The 18259-nt window shown below is 33.7% G+C and overlaps 2 protein-coding genes across 2 annotated transcripts; both read left to right on the top strand.

The window, feature by feature from the left end:
• Window positions 1–1074: 1074 nt before the first annotated feature.
• LOC133815470 (uncharacterized) lies at window positions 1075–1497 on the top strand. The gene has a single exon (XM_062248309.1). It carries the CDS (start codon window positions 1075–1077, stop codon window positions 1495–1497), a length of 423 nt encoding a protein of 140 aa, XP_062104293.1.
• A 9792-nt stretch (window positions 1498–11289) lies between these two features.
• On the top strand, window positions 11290–17136 carry LOC133819386 (cullin-1). Its single transcript, XM_062252626.1, has 20 exons — window positions 11290–11471; window positions 11891–12080; window positions 12211–12310; window positions 12602–12787; window positions 13135–13182; window positions 13273–13476; window positions 13575–13652; window positions 13738–13827; window positions 13964–14044; window positions 14182–14244; window positions 14616–14651; window positions 14733–14819; window positions 14921–15070; window positions 15173–15228; window positions 15389–15509; window positions 15602–15763; window positions 15859–16002; window positions 16098–16316; window positions 16398–16565; window positions 16671–17136. Exons 2-20 carry the CDS (start codon window positions 11941–11943, stop codon window positions 16770–16772), a joined length of 2235 nt encoding a protein of 744 aa, XP_062108610.1. The 5' UTR covers window positions 11290–11471; window positions 11891–11940; the 3' UTR covers window positions 16773–17136.
• The last annotated feature ends 1123 nt before the right edge of the window (window positions 17137–18259 follow it).

The raw sequence follows: 18259 nt of genomic DNA, 5'->3' as shown, positions 1-18259 counted from the left end.
TGTTTTGAAAAATGTGGGAAAAAATCAAATAAAACTTTCATAAAATGTTAGGTTTTATTTGGGCCCAATTGAACATGTAAAGTTTAAATTCCTCTCTTGTGGGTGGTTCCACTTGTGAAGGCCCATTTGCTTTGCATTACTAGATTGGGCTTAATCAATTGAATAACAATTAATAAAACGAAGGTTCAAATTCCTATCTTTTTGGGCCTTGTGTGGAAGTTAGGAAGCCTTAGTAGTGGGTCCGACATACTGAACCCAGCTCTCCTCCATGCAAGCTCGAATTGTTAAGGCCCATTTACCTAAGTTTGACTTAATTGTATTAGGTTATTCCTTTTAGTTGGACCTAATAATTGATTAGAAACAAATTAATTCTAATTGTTGGATTAATTTTCAATGGGTAATTTTAAGAATTAATGGGAAAATTATAAACTATGGTTTATTGATTATTTTAATAATTTGGCAAACCTAAGTTGGTAATTTTCAAAAGAATAAAATACTAAATCGAGAAAAATTAAATAATGAGTTTTTTAATTTTTGAATTCGATCTCCACCGTTGATTTAACGAGGTTAGGGTTTAGTGGGGCCTAAGGGCGCTTTGATTTCGTCTCCCTACGGAAGGTGTTCACTAGACTCTTAACATGGTTAAATTTCTTAGGATAGATGGTTATAGATGGACCTTCTATAGACTCATCCCTACGGTGACTATAGGAATTAAGTCTATAATAATCAAAATCGTGGGTCAAACTCATAAAGTAAGAAATATTTGTGACTCTCGCCTACCGGGACACATGTGTTTTCGTTACTTTGATCGAATGGATAGGTTATTAATAAAAGTCTGGGACGTTTTATTAATTGAGTTGTTTCTCTATTTGACTAAGTGAATATTTGTGACTCTCGCCTACCGGGACACATAGGTTCATGGCTAGTTGAAAAACCTAAGAAATAGAAAGATAAGTTTTTAGTATTTACTTATCTTCAAACATTGTTTATATGTTATGCTATTTCTGAAACTTGTATGAATGAATGTTTGTCGAACAATGCATTGATTTCTCCTTTATTGATAATTGTAGCTCTATGGCCTCCAACCCCATTATCTCTCTTCTGTCCAAGGAGTTGTTAACCGGCGAGAACTTCATGAAATGGAAATCTAATATCAACATAGTGTTGATCGCCGACAACTCAAAATTCGTGATGACTGAAGCTGAACCTGACTTTCCTGGAGAGAACGCCTCGAAGGCAGTGAGGGAGAAGTATGATGGTTGGACTGCTGCCAACAACAAGGCCAAGGCCTACATGCTCGCCAGCATGTCAGAAACGCTAAGGACTAAGATGGAAGATATCGAAACTGCTTACGACATCATGGAGCAACTCCAAGAAATGTTTGGACACAAGTCAGCGCAAGCTAGTTTCGAGGCTACCAAGAAGTATGTGAACTGTAGGATGGCACCTGGCCAACATGTTCGTGATCATTTTATTAAGATGACGAACTACTTCTAAGAAGCTGAGTTGCATGGAGCAACAGTAGATGAGAAGACTCAAGTTGGAATCATTCTCAACAGCCTTGCACCTAGTTTCCTTACGTTCACCACGAACTATTTTCTTAACAAGTTGGACTATGGAATGACTCAGTTATTGAATGAGCTCCAGATGTATGAAGGAATAAATGGTGGACCGAGTAAAGGACCTGAGAAGAAGGCTGCTATTACCGGGGGTGCTCAGGGTGAGGCTAACCTAGCCTCTTCCTCGAAGAGCAAGAAGAGAAAGGCAAGGAAGGACAAAAAGAAAGCTAAGAAGCAAGCAGCTGGAAAGGCACCGACAACTGAAAAGCCTGTTGGAGCAAAGCCAACTAGCAAGAAGGCTAAAGGACAATGTTTCCATTGCAAGGAGGAGGGGCATTGGAAGCGTAATTGCCCCGCCCTCAAGGCAACTGGAACCCAAGGTAATAATAATTTATTAGTCTTGGATGCATATGTTTTAGAGGATGATTCTTCTGTTTGGATAGTTGATTCAGGATCCACTAATCATGTGTGTATTTCTTTGCAGCTACTTAGCAACTGGAAAACGGTGAAGGAGGGCGAGTTAAAACTTAGAGTTGGAAATGGTGAATTCGTGGAGGTCAAAGCGAAAGGACAAGCTCGTTTGAATTTTGGAAATAAATTTATGTTGTTGGATGATGTTTATGTTATTCCAAACTTTAGTAGGAATTTAGTTTCAGTTTCTTTATTACATCAACAACGATTTGCTGTTACTTTCACAAGTTTTAATATATCTATTTCATTTAATGGATGTGAATTGTGTGTTGGATGTATGGAAAATGGCTTGTATATTTTGCGACCTAATGAATCACTCGCGCTTAACAATGAATTGTTTAAGGTAGCTAATCCTAGGACCACCAAACGACAAAAGATCGATAATGATCACATGACATACCTTTGGCATCTTCGCCTTGGTCATATTAACTATGATAGGATTAAAAGACTTACAAAGGCTGGGCCTTTGAAGGAACTCACAATGGGTGACTTACCTGTCTGCGAATCTTGTCTGGAAGGTAAAATGACCAAGCGTCCATTCTCTGCAAAAGGAGAAAGGGCCAAAGTACCCCTAGGGCTCGTTCATACTGACGTCTGTGGACCGATTAATGTTCAGGCAAGAGGTGGTAATGAATATTTCGTCACTTTCATTGACGATTATTCTCGATATTCATGTCTTTACCTAATGCAAAGAAAATCTGAAACTTTTGACAAGTTTAAAGAATTTTTAGCAATGGCCCAAAACCAGTTAGGTAAAACTTTAAAGATCTTGAGATCTGATAGGGGTGGAGAATATTTAGATAATCAGTTCCAAGATCATCTTACTGAATGTGGAATTCTGTCTCAACTCACTACCCCAGGAACTCCGCAACAAAATGGTGTTGCTGAGCGTCGGAACCGAACGTTGTTAGAAATGGTGAGGTCAATGATTAGTTATTCAACTCTATCACCGTCTTTCTGGGGGTATGCCATTCAGACCGCTAATGACATTTTAAATGTTGTACCGTCTAAGGCTATCTCCAAAACGCCTCTAGAACTATGGAATGGACGTGAACCTAGTCTACGTCATTATAGAATTTGGGGGTGTCCTGCTCATGTCCTGAGGAAAAAGGAAGGAAAGCTAGAATCGCATCGAGATAGTTGAAGGAGTATGAGCAGAGGTATCCCACACATGATCTGGAATTGGTGGCGGAAAGGTAATAGCCTACACACTAAAGGTTTGGAGACATTATTTATATGGCGAGAATTGCGAAATATATACTAACCACAAGAGTTTGAAGTACTTCTTTACTCAGAAGGATCTGAATATGCATCAGAGGCGTTGGATGGAATTGGTAAAGGATTACGATTGTGGTATTCTATACCATCCTGGGAAGGCCAATATGGTGGCCGAAGCAATGAGTCGGAAAGGCCCAGGACAACTATATAGTTCGATGTAGATATTAGATAGATTAGCTGAAGAGATGACTAGAGTATGTATTGAATTGATAGTTGGACAACTAGCCAACATCAATCTTCAGTCTACGCTCCTTGAGAAGATTAAGGAAGCACAGGGGGAAGATCCCTAGTTGAGGGAACACGTAGAGGAAGTCTTAGCCGAAGCGGCTAAGGACTTTTCTATTTCAGAGATGGGTTTATTGAGGTACAAAGGTCGGGTTTGCATTCTGATGAATTCCAGTATTCGGCGAGAGATTTTAGATGAGTCTCATACCACTTCCTATTCCTTACATCTGGGTACGACAAAGATGTACCAAGATTTGAGAATGTTATATTGGTGGCCGGGAATGAAGAGGGATGTGGTGGATTATGTGGCCAAGTGTTTGACTTGTCAACATGTAAAGGCTAAACATCAGAGGCCAGCAGGGCTACTATAGTCTCTAGGGATTTCGAAGTGGAAATGGGAGGATATCACCATGGACTTCGTGGTTGGATTACCGAAGACTATGGGACAGCATGATTCAGTGTGGGTGATTGTGGATAGATACACCAAGTCAGCCCACTTTTTTCCTGTTAAGATAACTTATACTATGGAGCAATATGCTGAATTGTATGTGAAGGAAATTGTACGACTACATGGGGCTCCAAGGTCGATAGTATCTGACAGGGACCCCACTTTCACCTCCAAGTTTTGGGAGAGCCTGCAGAAGGCTATGGATACATAGTTGCGGGTTAGTATCGCCTATCATCCTCAGACGGATGGATAATCTGAGAAGACTACTCAGATAGTGGAGGATATGTTACGAGCTTACGTGTTGGATTTTGGGGGATCTTGGAGTAAGTGTCTCCCTTTGATTGAGTTTTCGTACAATAACAGTTATTAGGCGACTATTGGAGTGGCTCCGTATGAGATGTTATATGGGAGGAAGTGTAGATCACCCATCCATTAGGATGAGACGGGTGAGAGGAGGTATCTAGGTCCTGAGGTTGTTCAGAGGACCAACGAGGCGATTGAGAAGATTAGAGCTCAAATGCTCGCCTTCCAGAGTCGGCAGAAGAGTTACTCAGACTTGAGACACAGGGGCGTAAAGTTTCAGGTCGGGGACTACGTGTTTCTCATAGTTTCTCTCTTGAGAGGAGTGAAACGGTTTGGAGTAAGGGGCAAGTTGAGCCCTAGGTTTGTTGGCCCATTTGAGATTCTGGAACAGTTGGAGAGGTAGCTTACAGATTGGCGATCCTCCAGCTCTATCAGGGGGTTCACAATGTGTTTCACGTATCCATGCTCTGAAAGTATGTATTAGATTCTACTTATGTGCTGAGTTATGAGAACTTGGAGCAGGATCAGGATTTATCATATGAAGAGAAGCTGGTTCAGATTTTAGACCGAAAGGATCAAGTCTTGCGGAGCAAGACCATCGCCTTAGTGAAAGTGTTGTGGAGGAACAACAAAGTGGAAGAGGCGACTTGGGAACTTGAGACCGATATGCGTGATTGGTATCCCGAGTTATTCAGGTAATTCGAGGACAAAATTTATGTAAGGAGGGGATAGTTGTAGCGTCCCAAATTTGCTAATAAGGCTTAGAGCCTTGATTAGCGTGTCGGGAGGGCAATAATTGATTTAATTATGCTAATATGTGAATTTGATGATTATGTGATTAGAAATGCATGTGTTAGGTGAATTAAATATGCATGTGGGCCCCATATGGTTATTAGGGGCATATTTGTAATTTTTGCTCGTTGAGGGCATAAATGTGATATATGTGTATATCGTGATTGATACCACGAGTGAGTGGCAATATATCTTTGATGCACGATCCGAGACGGTCCTAGGGAGCAGTTTAGCTAAATCGTCACAACAGGGTCAAATATCCGGCTCGGGAGGAGCCTAGGGGGATATTTTGGGAACACAATTGGTGTTCGAGATTTATTGGGTAACGAGTAGTAATTTAGTAATTATTTGGACATGTCGGGATTAAATGGAGATATATAGGAATACTCAAGGACTTAGCGGGATGTGGCATATGACGGGATTGCCCTTAGTGGCACTTGAGGATTAAGATAAGCTTAAAGGGTATTTTGGACTTTTGACTAGGGATAGATTTGAACACTTAGGCTGCTGAGAATCTAGAATGATTTAGGAAAAAAAAAACAGAAGTCTCTCTCAGTTTCTCTCTCTATCTCTCTCGATTCTCTCTCTCCCTCTCATTATTGCTTGGTGGCTTATGAACTTTGGGGACTTTAGGCTAAGGAAAGTTGAAGAATTAGACTTGTAATGCTTGGGGAGTAGCTCAAGGATTGAACTCATCTCAGAGGTAAGAAATCTGCCATTGAATTGTCTGAGTTTCTGCTGAATTCTGTTAGAATTATAGGTTTGCATGTGAAATGGATTCTAAGATTGGTTTTGGGTTTTTGATGAGTGTATGGAGTTGTGTTATGGATTTGTTGTGATGTTTAGGTTATGTAAATAAGGATTCTAGGCTTAATTCTGGGTTTAATTGGTGTTTGGGGGTAAGAATTAATGGTTTAGGATCGGGGAAAATGCAGGAAAATGGAGGATTTCTGGGTTTCTGGGGCTCGAGCCACGGTCCTGTTCTTCAGGCGCCACGGCCCGTGTGTGCAAAAAGGCCTAGGGAGGCCTGAGATTGCCTAGGCGCCGCGACGTAGGGCTTAGTGTGCCGCGGCTTGTGTCCTCAAGCAGGGAGGGCTTTGCCCTCTGTCTAGTAGCGGGTTGTGGCCCTAAACGGCATGGCGCAACCCTAAATGGAAAGAAAGGGGAAAATGAGGTTTTTAACTCGGGAACTTGAATGTTAAGGCTCGGGAAGGATCCTACTACCCTGATTAGTAGAATCCAAGGTCCCGGAGGCTAGATTAATATTCAGAAGTTATTTATTGGTTTAAGGCTTGATGGATGGTTATTATGAATGTGTTGTGACTAGGTTTTCAACGAGGCTCGAATTAGGGGACTGTGCTCGGGATCGCATTAGCTTATCCACTAGAGGCACAGGTAAGAAAAATGTTGTACCTGTAGAGCAGGGCACGACCCTATTGTTTGTATTTCAGGGGCGCGACCCTATTGTTTATGATTAATATATTTGTGAATATTTGTGATTATTATGCTATGACATGCGTGCTTGTGAATGAACGGCGAAGGCCGAGAACGGCAAGAAGCCGGGTACGACAAGGGGTCGGGATCGGCGTTGAGCACACTGAGTGCAGGCCGTTAGGGCAAGAACCTCCTACGGTGTTGTATCCACCCTCTTGATGAAGACCGCGAACCCAGGTCTTGGTAAAGCGCCTAGGACGCCTTAGGCCGTTATGTGTTTAGCCCGTTGGCAGATTTGTTGTATATTATGGATTGTTATGTATGTGTTTTATATTTTGTGTTGAGTTTTCTTACTGGGCTTCGACTCACGGGTGCTCTGTGGTGTAGGTAAGGGCAAAGGAAATGTCGACCAATCATGAGTACGGAGAGCGTGGAGCGACGGGTACATGTTCGGCCTATCTGGTTGCCACGACCAAGGTTATTTTGGAAAAATGTACTGTAATGGTTGTTTTGTTGCCTAGGTCGACCGTGTGTATATTTTGAGTTGTAATACAATTTTCTAAACAATATTTTTGGGATCCCAACTGTATAACTTTCTACAATTTCATTATATGTCAAAATTTTATAATTAATATTGTTAAATGCGTTTTATTGTAGTTTAGTCACACTTTAAACCTAAAACCTCGATTAGCGTGCTAATATCACATTTTTTAACTCGCATGATAACGACTCTAAGGAAGTAGAGCGTTACACGACTCGTGCTTGGTGTTGCTCCAACAAATGAGAGTGTGGGATCAACCAATGGTGGCTTAGAGGTTTTTCAGATAAGTGAATCAAAATTCAAGGTTTTTGTTTTGAATGGGTTTGGTTTTGGTTTGGTTTTGCTTTTAGCTTTGGTTTTGATTCAAAGATGAGAAAATACCAATTTGGCCCATGTGTTTTGGCCGAATATGTGATTGATCCTTGTGTTTTTGCTAAATGACAATTCAGATCTTGTGTTTTGCAAAACTTATCAAAATAGTACCCTAAGCTCGATTTTAGTCAAACAATTTTTTAATATGACTAAAATACCTTTGAGTTTTATTTAATATTGAATTTTAAATTATGGGTTGATTGTGGCTAAACTACCCAAACTTTATGGTTTGTTACACTTAAATACTCAAACTTTTTTGTTTACGGTAAAACTACCCAAACTTTATAGTTTGTTACACTTAAATACCAAAACATTTAAAAATTTAATATAAGTTGATTTTAAATTATGAAAAATAACTAATATTGTATTAAAAAAAATATAAAAATAACCTAAATTAATTATAAAATAAAAAATAGTTTTATTTAATGAAAAATATTTGTTTATACAATTTTAGTTATTTTTCATAGTTATTTTATACAATATAAGTTGATTTTAAATTATGAAAAATGATTAAAATTGTATACAAAAATATGTAAGAAATAATCTAAATTAATTCTCAAATTAAAAAATAGTTTTATTTAAGTGTAGTTATTTTTTTCAATTAATTTAAGTCTTTAAAAATTATAAAGTATTTTTAATCATTTTTTCTAGTTAAAAGTTTTTTAGCTATTATTTTTAAAATATTTTTTTATCAAATAAAACTATTTTTAATTTTAGAAATAATTTAAGTTATTTCTTATACAATTTTCATTATTTTTCATAATTTAGAATCAACTCATATTAATTTTTTTTATTTTTTTAGGTATTTAAGTGTAACAAAAGTTTAGGTACTTTAAAAAAAAAACTATAAAATTTGGGTTGTTTTGCTGTAAGAAAAATTTGGATATTTAAGTAACAAAACATAAAATTTGGGTAATTTAACCGCAATTAACCTTTATGTCATGTATACTTTTTTCATATTCTTTCAATACTTATTCTACTACCTTACTTTTAAAAAAATTTCATATATGAATAGATATAATGAACAATAAAATACAAAATAAGGTTATGTATAAAAAATATTTCTCCCTATAAGTCATGGATGCAGTCATGTTTTAGTAAAAAGAACGTTAACTAATCACGTGTGTTGTCTCACATGTATTGGCTATTATATATAACATGTAAAATGTATATATATTTTAAATTGTCAAGTACTTTTTAATATTTTTAATCCTTTAGTTTTGGAAAATAAAATTTATACATGTTACTACTTAAATGTTTAGTGGGTTGAAGAAATGTGCAATATATATTTATTTAGTTTTAAAGTTGTAAATATTGTCTATAATTTTAATAAAAATTGATTTATTATATTTAAAATATATATATATAATAAAATAAATTATAGTTCTATAGTATATATAAATATTTATATCAATAATTTATATATATATATGATATTAAAATACAATTTTGACATAAAATATATATTTACATGACTACATGATATATATAAATTACAATAATATTTAAAAAAAATTAATAATTGAAATAAAATAAAAATAGAAAATGTCATTGTCTAAACAATAGTATACATCTATCAACTATTTTTAGTTTCTAATGTATTTCGCAATGTCCTTCGGTGAATTTAATGAATAAAAAGAGCTTCAATCACTTGATATAAAACAAACTATCACACAAATTTGTAAGACAAAAATGGTATGTATGTCTTTATTATTTTTAAATAAATATGATTTAATTATTTAAATTATCATAAAATATCTTATTTTAATTAATTAATTAATTTTTGTTTAAGTTTATGTTTGTTATAATTTTTGAATTTACCAGTGACAACAATACATTATATATTATATGTTCAATATAATATTAATATTATACGTGAATTTTAAATTTAAGTTTATCGCTAGTTAATAATAAATTATATTATATATTTAATATGATATTATTCTAATAGGTAAAGTTTAAGTTTAATTAAATTTTATTTAAGTTATAAAATGTATGCTTTTATTATTTTCAAATAATTATCATTGTAAAATATCTAAACAAAATATATTATTTTAACATGTTTAATTATTTATTTATTTAATTTTAATTAAGTTTAAATTGTGTTTACAATCTACCGTTAAATATAAGAATATTCTGCTAAATATAAGAATATTCCGTTAAAGTTAACGAAAAAAATAAAAAACCGTTAAAACCAAGAATTTTCATTATCTAAATTTTTTTTTATTTAGAAGAGATATAAATAATAAAATTATTATTAAACATATTTCAATATTTTTATTCTAATTTTCAATTGTTAATTCTTTCAATTTTTGCCAGAAATATTTTTTTCTATGTAAAAATAGTTTCGAACACAAAAGTTGGAAATGCGAATAATTTGAAGAAAAAAATTTTAAAAAAAAACAATTGAAGTGAATCCAATATAATCACAATACAAAATGTTAGGATTATATCTTAGTTTTAAGTTGTTAACATGTGAAATTGTCAATGCACAAATTCTTGAGAGATACTAGAAAGAAAATAAGATTGAAATAAAATTTGTAAAAAATAAATTAATAACACAAAAAATTTAGGCCCCATTTGGGACAGTTTTTAAAAAAGCTAAAAGTTGTTTTCTAGAAAAGTTAGGCAATAATAGTGTTTGGTAAACAATCAGAAAACAACTTATTGAAGAATTTATACAGAAACTGTAACTATAATCTAAATGTGGTAAAATCCAACTTTTAACTTTTCTAAAAATATATTTTTTGAAAAAGCTTTGCAAGTAACTTATTTATTATATTATATTCAAAATAAATTAATATTATAATAAAATAAACAATATTTAATTCATAAATATATATTTTTTTTTTCAAAAAATATTATTATAATTTGTATTTAGTAGATATTATTTTATTTTAATAGGTTTAAATTAACAAACCACTTTAATATAGAGTTTATTATCACTATAATATTATTTTTGTATCCCATACTATTTTAAATTATAATTTATAAAAACACTTATCAATTTCATGTTTTAGGAAAAAAAATAAAAAGAAAAATAATTAAAGACATAAAAAATGAGAGTTTTGAGATAACTTAAATTTTACATATTTGATTATATCATGAACAAGATTATAATATTATCATCATTATAATTCCAATCTTAACTAAATCTACTAGTTATAATATATTCACACAATAATATATATTATATTTTTTATGATTACTTTAATAATCTCTTATAAAAAATATTTTTAATTTAAACATATAAATTTGTTTAAATATAATAAATATGATATCATGATACAATTTTTTTAACTCACACCACTTTAAAATCTGTAATTTATCAAACAACCAATAATTTTTTCTCACATCACAATTGTAGCTGATTTTTCCTACAACATATCTACAATTGCTTTTTCTCTTAACATAGCTGTACCAAACTGACCCTTAAAAAGTGGTAGAAGTGATTACAAGCTAAGAGAGTTAGTTAACAGGAGAATTAAATTTCAAATTACATTATAATTATTATTTAAATTTATATATTTATTTGAATTTATGTTAAAAAAATATTAATAAAATAATACATGAAAATATCTAAGTGATTTTTATCACATATATCTAATTAATAACCCTAAGATATATTTGGAACATGAAAAAAAATTCTATAAAATCTTTCGACAAACATAATTCTATAAAATTTAGTACATGAAAAATTGGACAATGGTTACTTAGTTTTATTTTTTATTTAATGAAAAAGGTTTACTTAATAAAATAATATAAAACGAGAAATAAATAAAAGAATATTTAAATTATTTGCCAAAAGAGTTAAAAAAGAGATAAAATTTACTTATGAAAACAAATATAATAAAACAGGAAATAATAATAGAAGGACCCGAAATCCGAAGGAGTGGACATCTGATCTCACCCTAATAAAATTCCCAAATTCACCATTAACGCCCTGTACGACCTCCTCAGCCTCTGCCTCAGCTCAGCTTCATCCTCATCCTCATCGTCTTCACTCGCTAGGGTTTTCTGGAGACTCATCTTCGTCTTTCACTATCCGGTATGAATTTATAATTATTTTTATTCTGCGACTTTTTTTTTTGGTATATGTATATGTGCGGTAAAACCTGATCGTCCGTTTGATTTTCGTGATTTTCTTGATCTTTTTGTGTTTGAGCTTGAATTCTTGTGAGTTTTGATTAGAATCGTGGTTTTATACTTTTTGTTTTGGGAAATTTGATTTGGTGTGGGATCTTGGGTTTTGTTGTAGTGATTTATCGCAGCGCTTTTTTTTTTTTTTTTGAAGATTTCGACCTTGTTTTCTCCTCTTTCAAAGGGTTTAGGGTTCTCTGGTTATACAGTTGGGGGAAATTTTTGCTATTGCTTTTTCTATTGATAAGTCGCGTCGCATTGTGTTTTGGGATTTTCATTATAAGTGGAAGTGCTTGATTAGAAATAATGTTGTGTCATTTTCTTCAGATGTAGGTTTGGTTTCCGGGATTAGTAATTGTTGATTGGAGTGTGGCAAGATGACGATGAATGAGCGAAAGACCATTGATTTAGAACAGGGATGGGAGTTTATGCAGAAGGGAATCACCAAGCTGAAGAACATTCTCGAAGGGTTGCCAGAACCACAGTTCAGCTCCGAGGACTACATGATGCTTTATACGTATCCTTTTCTATGATGTTTATATATGTATTTTGATTATTGATTTGATCGTATTTTGTTAGTTCCATAGTTCAATACTTTTATTTTATGGAGGTAATTGCACTTTTGTTGTTCTTAACATTGTCTATAGAACGATCTATAATATGTGCACGCAAAAGCCTCCACATGATTACTCCCAGCAGCTGTACGACAAGTACAGGGAATCATTTGAAGAGTACATTACATCAACAGTGAGAAACATTTAATCTCTTTGCTTTCTTTGATTGTGTTTGGACACTTTGTTACAATAAATTTTGATTAATTGTCTTGACTTGATGTCTGGAATTGTTTTTTCAGAACTTTTAGAAGTTTCTAATATCAGTTTTCTGTAGCTAACTATATGTTAACAATAATTTGAAATGCCAATAAAATGTATATGAACAAATGTGTGATATCGCTCACCTTATTTAGAAAATTTGATAAGATGCTCGTTCTGACTACTTTTACTATCCATTCAACCATTTTGGTTCTTTTTAACTCAGGTATTGCCTTCATTAAGAGAGAAGCATGATGAGTTTATGCTGAGAGAACTTGTGAAAAGATGGGCAAACCATAAAATCATGGTTAGGTGGCTCTCTCGTTTCTTCTATTATCTTGACCGATACTTTATCGCTCGGAGGTCACTTCCACCACTTAATGAAGTCGGTCTCACTTGTTTCCGTGATCTGGTAAGTCATGATCAGCTTTATTTCCCTGACATAGTGGTGCCATCCCCATTCATATTATGTTTGTAGATTGTTACGAATACGATTACTTATATTTCAAATAGATCCTTGTATTCATATTTGGCTCAAGACTAGAATTTTGTTTGTTAGTTATATATTTTTTAGCTCAAGTGGCTGTGTGTGTGTGCTGGGGGGCTGGGGTTTGAACCCCATGTGTAACAATTCAAAAATATATAATGCTAAATAGAAGAATTCTGTGTGTTACTTTTTATTTCATTTTGACTAGCGAATATTAAATAGCTCTTGATTGGAGAACCTAATATCATGTGAACATCTATTATGGTTTTCAGGTCTACCAGGAATTAAATTCAAAAGTTAGGGATGCTGTGATTTCTCTGGTATGTAATGCTTTTTTTTTTCTTCTTAAATTATTTAGATTTGTTTTTGACTTTGAAGTGAGGCTTGATGATTTTTTTTTTAAAAATCAGATTGATCAAGAACGCGAAGGAGAGCAAATTGACCGAGCTTTGCTAAAGAATGTTTTGGATATATTTGTTGAGATTGGGATGGGGCAAATGGATCACTATGAGAATGACTTTGAAGCAGCCATGCTTAAGGACACCGCAGCCTATTATTCTCGAAAAGCTTCGAACTGGATCTTAGAAGATTCTTGTCCAGATTACATGCTCAAAGTAAGCTCTTTATGTTTGTATTAAATCTGCACAAAATTTAATTTTTTTTTTCTTTTTTCATATCAATAATAACTGAGGCACTTTACTGGAAAATCCAGGCGGACGAATGTTTAAGACGGGAAAAGGATAGGGTTTCTCATTACCTACACTCTAGTAGTGAGCCAAAGCTATTGGAGGTTTGTTAATTTAATTTTTTGTTATAAACTGTTTTTTTTGGTGAAGAATGTCTTAATAATCTGTTTGTTATGAACTTTTTTGTAGAAAGTTCAACATGAGTTGTTGTCTGTATATGCAACTCAACTACTTGAGAAAGAGCACTCTGGATGTCATGCCTTACTTAGAGATGATAAGGTACTTACTTTCTATTGTTTGAACTTTGAACCGCCAATTCCTGTTTCTTAAATGGAGAATCAGTAAAATAAATTATTAGATCGTCCCCTGCACTTTTTGTTTTTGTTTTTTGATATATGATTTTTGGCTATTTAAGGTGGAGGATCTGTCTAGAATGTTTCGGCTCTTTTCTAAGATACCTCGAGGCTTGGATCCCGTTTCAAATATATTTAAACAGGTTTTATGCTGCACTTTATTACCTTTGTAATTCATCTTCTTCCCTGGGTTAAAATGAATCCCTGTAAAATATATTCAAAATTTGTAACTTGTTATGAGATATTATATGATTTACCATTATCCATGATGCAATTGCAGCATGTTACTGCCGAAGGAATGGCTCTAGTCAAACAGGCGGAAGATGCTGCAAGCAACAAGAAGGTTTGCCTTTCAATTCTCTTCTCGTTGGCTATGGTACACAATATGGTGCCCAAAGTTGTTGTGTGTTTTTTTCTCTCTAGCATAGCATTACAGAATTAAAGAATTCTCAGTTAGTGCTTGATAAATCTACCAAAAGGTGTGAAACTTTATAAATTTTGTTTTAAGTGGAAGCTAATTGATTGGGACTTCAGTCTGTACTTTTGAGTCTGCTAGCCCTTTCATGTTAACTAGATACCTCTTTCTTTCTTTCTTATGTAATTTTGTTTATCAGTGATTTTATTTTATTCCGTAGTTTGTACTGATTAGATGTATATCCCATGGTTCCAATCAATTCATTACTGATGAATTACAATTATTTTGTATCTCCACAGGCAGAGAAGAAGGATGTAGTTGGTTTGCAAGAACAAGTACGTAGTAGATTCTTTATTTATAGTTTAAAACTGTACACACTTTTTCTATCTAAAACTAATGTGGTTTCTGTTGATCAGGTTTTTGTCAGAAAAGTCATTGAGCTACATGACAAATATCTTGCATATGTGAACGACTGTTTTCAAAACCATACTCTTTTTCACAAGGTTTGTGTATTAAATGGCTTGAAGGCTTTCTGGACACTCCTTTCTGACTCCTGCAACCTTCATATTATCTTATTGTTTTATTTTTTATTTTTGTTCTACAGGCCCTCAAGGAGGCTTTTGAGATATTCTGCAACAAGGGTGTTGCTGGAAGCTCAAGTGCAGAACTACTTGCCACATTTTGTGATAACATTCTAAAGAAAGGTGGAAGTGAGAAACTAAGTGATGAAGCCATTGAGGAGACACTGGAAAAGGTGTGCCGCACTGTTCATTTTCTACATTATTAACTTGTGTTGATTAGTAGAATTTTGTAATTTTTCTTTCTTTTTTTTTTTTTCTGAAAACCAAATCTTCAGGTTGTAAAGCTGCTGGCATATATTAGTGACAAAGACTTGTTTGCCGAGTTCTATAGGTATTAATTGCTGTCAATCATTTACCGTTTTTCTTTTTAGTTTTTCCTTTTAAAAGAGGGGTGGGGGTGGGGGTGGATTACACTTATATAATGATACTTATTTGATGACTTCACCTTAAAAATAGATGTTAGATTACTGATCCATTTTCATGTTTGGCAGGAAAAAGCTTGCTCGACGCCTCCTTTTTGACAAGAGTGCAAATGATGATCACGAGAGATGCATTTTGACTAAACTGAAGCAGCAATGTGGTGGACAGTTTACTTCAAAGATGGAAGGAATGGTTGGTTGCATTAGATGGTTCATTGAGTTTTCTGTGCTATGCGCAAGTATCTTTAAGATTGGAGTCTCTAAAGTGCTACTTTTCTCTCATAGGTGACGGATTTGACTCTGGCAAAAGAAAACCAAACAAGTTTCGAGGAGTATTTAAAGGCTAATGTTCATGCAAATCCAGGGATTGATTTGACTGTGACTGTTTTGACCACTGGCTTTTGGCCAAGTTACAAATCTTTTGACCTTAATCTTCCAGCTGAGATGGTATATTGCAAATGCAACCTATTGCTCTCTCTCTCAACCATGTAAGCTTAATTTTTTATGTGAGTTACTAAGCTGTTATCTGTTTTCATTTTTAGGTTAAGTGCGTTGAGGTTTTCAAGGAATTTTATCAGACAAAAACAAAGCACAGAAAACTTACATGGATATACTCCCTAGGAATTTGTAATATTATTGGGAAATTTGAACCAAAAACCATAGAGCTGATCGTTACGACTTATCAGGTAGACTTTATATAGATTTTATAATTCCTAATCGTGATACTTTTCTTTGTTATACTGTTTGGTTGGTAATTTAAAATTTTCTTTTCTCCTTTCAGGCTTCTGCGTTGCTGCTATTTAATTCCTCAGATAGATTGAGTTACTCTGAAATCATGACTCAGTTAAACTTGAATGATGATGATGTTGTTAGACTACTCCATTCCTTGTCATGCGCCAAGTATAAGATTCTCAACAAGGAGCCGAGTACGAAAACTATATCTCCTACTGATTATTTTGAGTTCAACTCCAAGTTTACTGATAAAATGAGGAGGATCAAGGTCGGTGGATATCTTCTTTTTTCTCATCGCTTATCTTTTTCTTACAAATCTTTTATTAATATCAATTTGTTTAACACACAGATCCCTCTTCCACCTGTGGATGAGAAAAAGAAAGTAATCGAGGATGTTGACAAGGACAGAAGATATGCCATTGATGCCTCAATTGTGCGCATCATGAAAAGTCGTAAAGTATTGGGTCATCAGCAACTGGTGATGGAGTGTGTTGAGCAGTTGGGTCGCATGTTCAAGGTCCTTATTTGCTTGCCTCTTTCCCCCCGCCATTAACACGCTAACAAGATCCTTTTTTTTTGTCTATTTTCCTTGTGCATGCATTGACTGAAATTTCTTTTGCAGCCCGATTTCAAGGCAATTAAGAAGAGGATTGAAGATCTCATCACTCGAGATTATCTGGAAAGAGATAAAGATAACCCCAACATGTTTAGGTACTTGGCGTGATATGACTGATCATCCCCTCCTGCCAAATGTAGTGGCCATCGCTTCCGGAATAAGCACAAAGAGGGTCACTTCATTGTGGAAATGACACTCATACTCATTTTCGCACCAATATACGAGCGTGCCCGTTCAGAACATGCTTCAGAAAATGCTTGTACATTTTTTCCCCCTTTGGAGCTAGGTATGGGTGCAACAATTATAGATTGTGCAGCCATGGTGGAGAGAATTGTAATTGATTCCATATTGTGGTTTGGTGCTTCAGTGGGACCGTTCCTTATCATAACTTGAACTGTGCTTGCTTTAAATTTTATCTTTTGCCCTCACTGAATGGAAATGTTAATAATAGTATTCCACAATTGTCAATTAATCCATGATATTAGAAATCAACCCACTCTACTGCACATGAGATTGTGAGAAAAGTGAGATTTTTGTCTAGTTTGAAAGTAATATTTAATCTTTATTTATATTTTTTTGTCCCAAGTGTTATTTTTTTTAAAAGGACGTGTTTGATAGCACGTGTTTTTTTAGCAATGATAGATATTTTTTAACTAAGTTGTATTTTCATCTTAAGAGTATGCCCAATTAACAATAAAATGAAGATTGATTAGGGACATTCCTAGAAATTCAGATAATGAACACCCAAAACTATTGTAAAATGTAGCTCCTTTAGCAAAAAAGACACAATTGCTAAACAATAGAAGCAATTTATAAAATAAAGTTAATAAAATTGAATGATTGATGTAAGACAAAAATTTCAAATTTAATATATTAAAATTATTGCTAAATACAATTTTACTTGTGCCGATTTTTTAGTATAAGAGTTTATTAGTTTGAGTTCGACCCATCTAAGATTATAAGAATAATTTCTTAATTACTACCATTTTTATTTAAAAGAAAATATTTTGATTATAATTATGATGATATTAATTACTTGTGTAATTTTGGGAAAATTTTGAGGAATTTAGAATTGCGACTGCACTTAGTAAATTTGACTAACTGAGCTGCCTACATACCTTCTTTATGAAGGATCAAGTCACTTGTAGTTCTAGATATATATTTTGGAAAATGAGTGGAAGAATTCTGGTAAACGACCATTCATACGAATTCATGGTTTTTTTTTTTTAAATTTATGAAATTCTGGTAGATGACCATATCATGGAATCATTTAGTGTTTTGGAAGTTAGGAAAAATTCTGAGGTGAATGACCTTTAATGGAATTTTGAGAGTTGTGTTTGATATTCTATAATTTTGGGAATTTATGGTTCATGTGACTGCACTTAGTTTTAGCGACTAAGTTGCCTACGCATCCTTTAAATGAATCAAGTCAAATGTAGTTCAAAGATAGATATTTTAGAATTTTTGAAGTTGACAACCTTACTTTGAAATTTAAGTATTTTTATTTTAGAGATACTTTGAGGCAAAAGACCCCTTAGAATTCCATTATGTATGGTTTTGAAGTTACTTTAGTGTACTTTTGAATTTTGACGTAA

This window comes from Humulus lupulus, chromosome 2, assembly GCF_963169125.1.
Source record: "Humulus lupulus chromosome 2, drHumLupu1.1, whole genome shotgun sequence".
Classification (NCBI taxonomy): domain Eukaryota; kingdom Viridiplantae; phylum Streptophyta; class Magnoliopsida; order Rosales; family Cannabaceae; genus Humulus; species Humulus lupulus.
This window is presented reverse-complemented; position numbering and strand designations above follow the sequence as displayed.

Bases quoted from the DNA above. Each gene is read 5' to 3' on its own strand.
- LOC133815470 (XM_062248309.1), top strand. From the start codon at position 1,075: ATGGCCTCCAACCCCATTATCTCTCTTCTGTCCAAGGAGTTGTTAACC.
- LOC133819386 (XM_062252626.1), top strand. From the start codon at position 11,941: ATGACGATGAATGAGCGAAAGACCATTGATTTAGAACAGGGATGGGAG. The intron at 12,311-12,601 runs GTGAGAAACATT...TTTTTAACTCAG, and splicing joins AAGAGTACATTACATCAACA to GTATTGCCTTCATTAAGAGA. The intron at 14,245-14,615 runs GTTTGCCTTTCA...GTATCTCCACAG, and splicing joins ATGCTGCAAGCAACAAGAAG to GCAGAGAAGAAGGATGTAGT.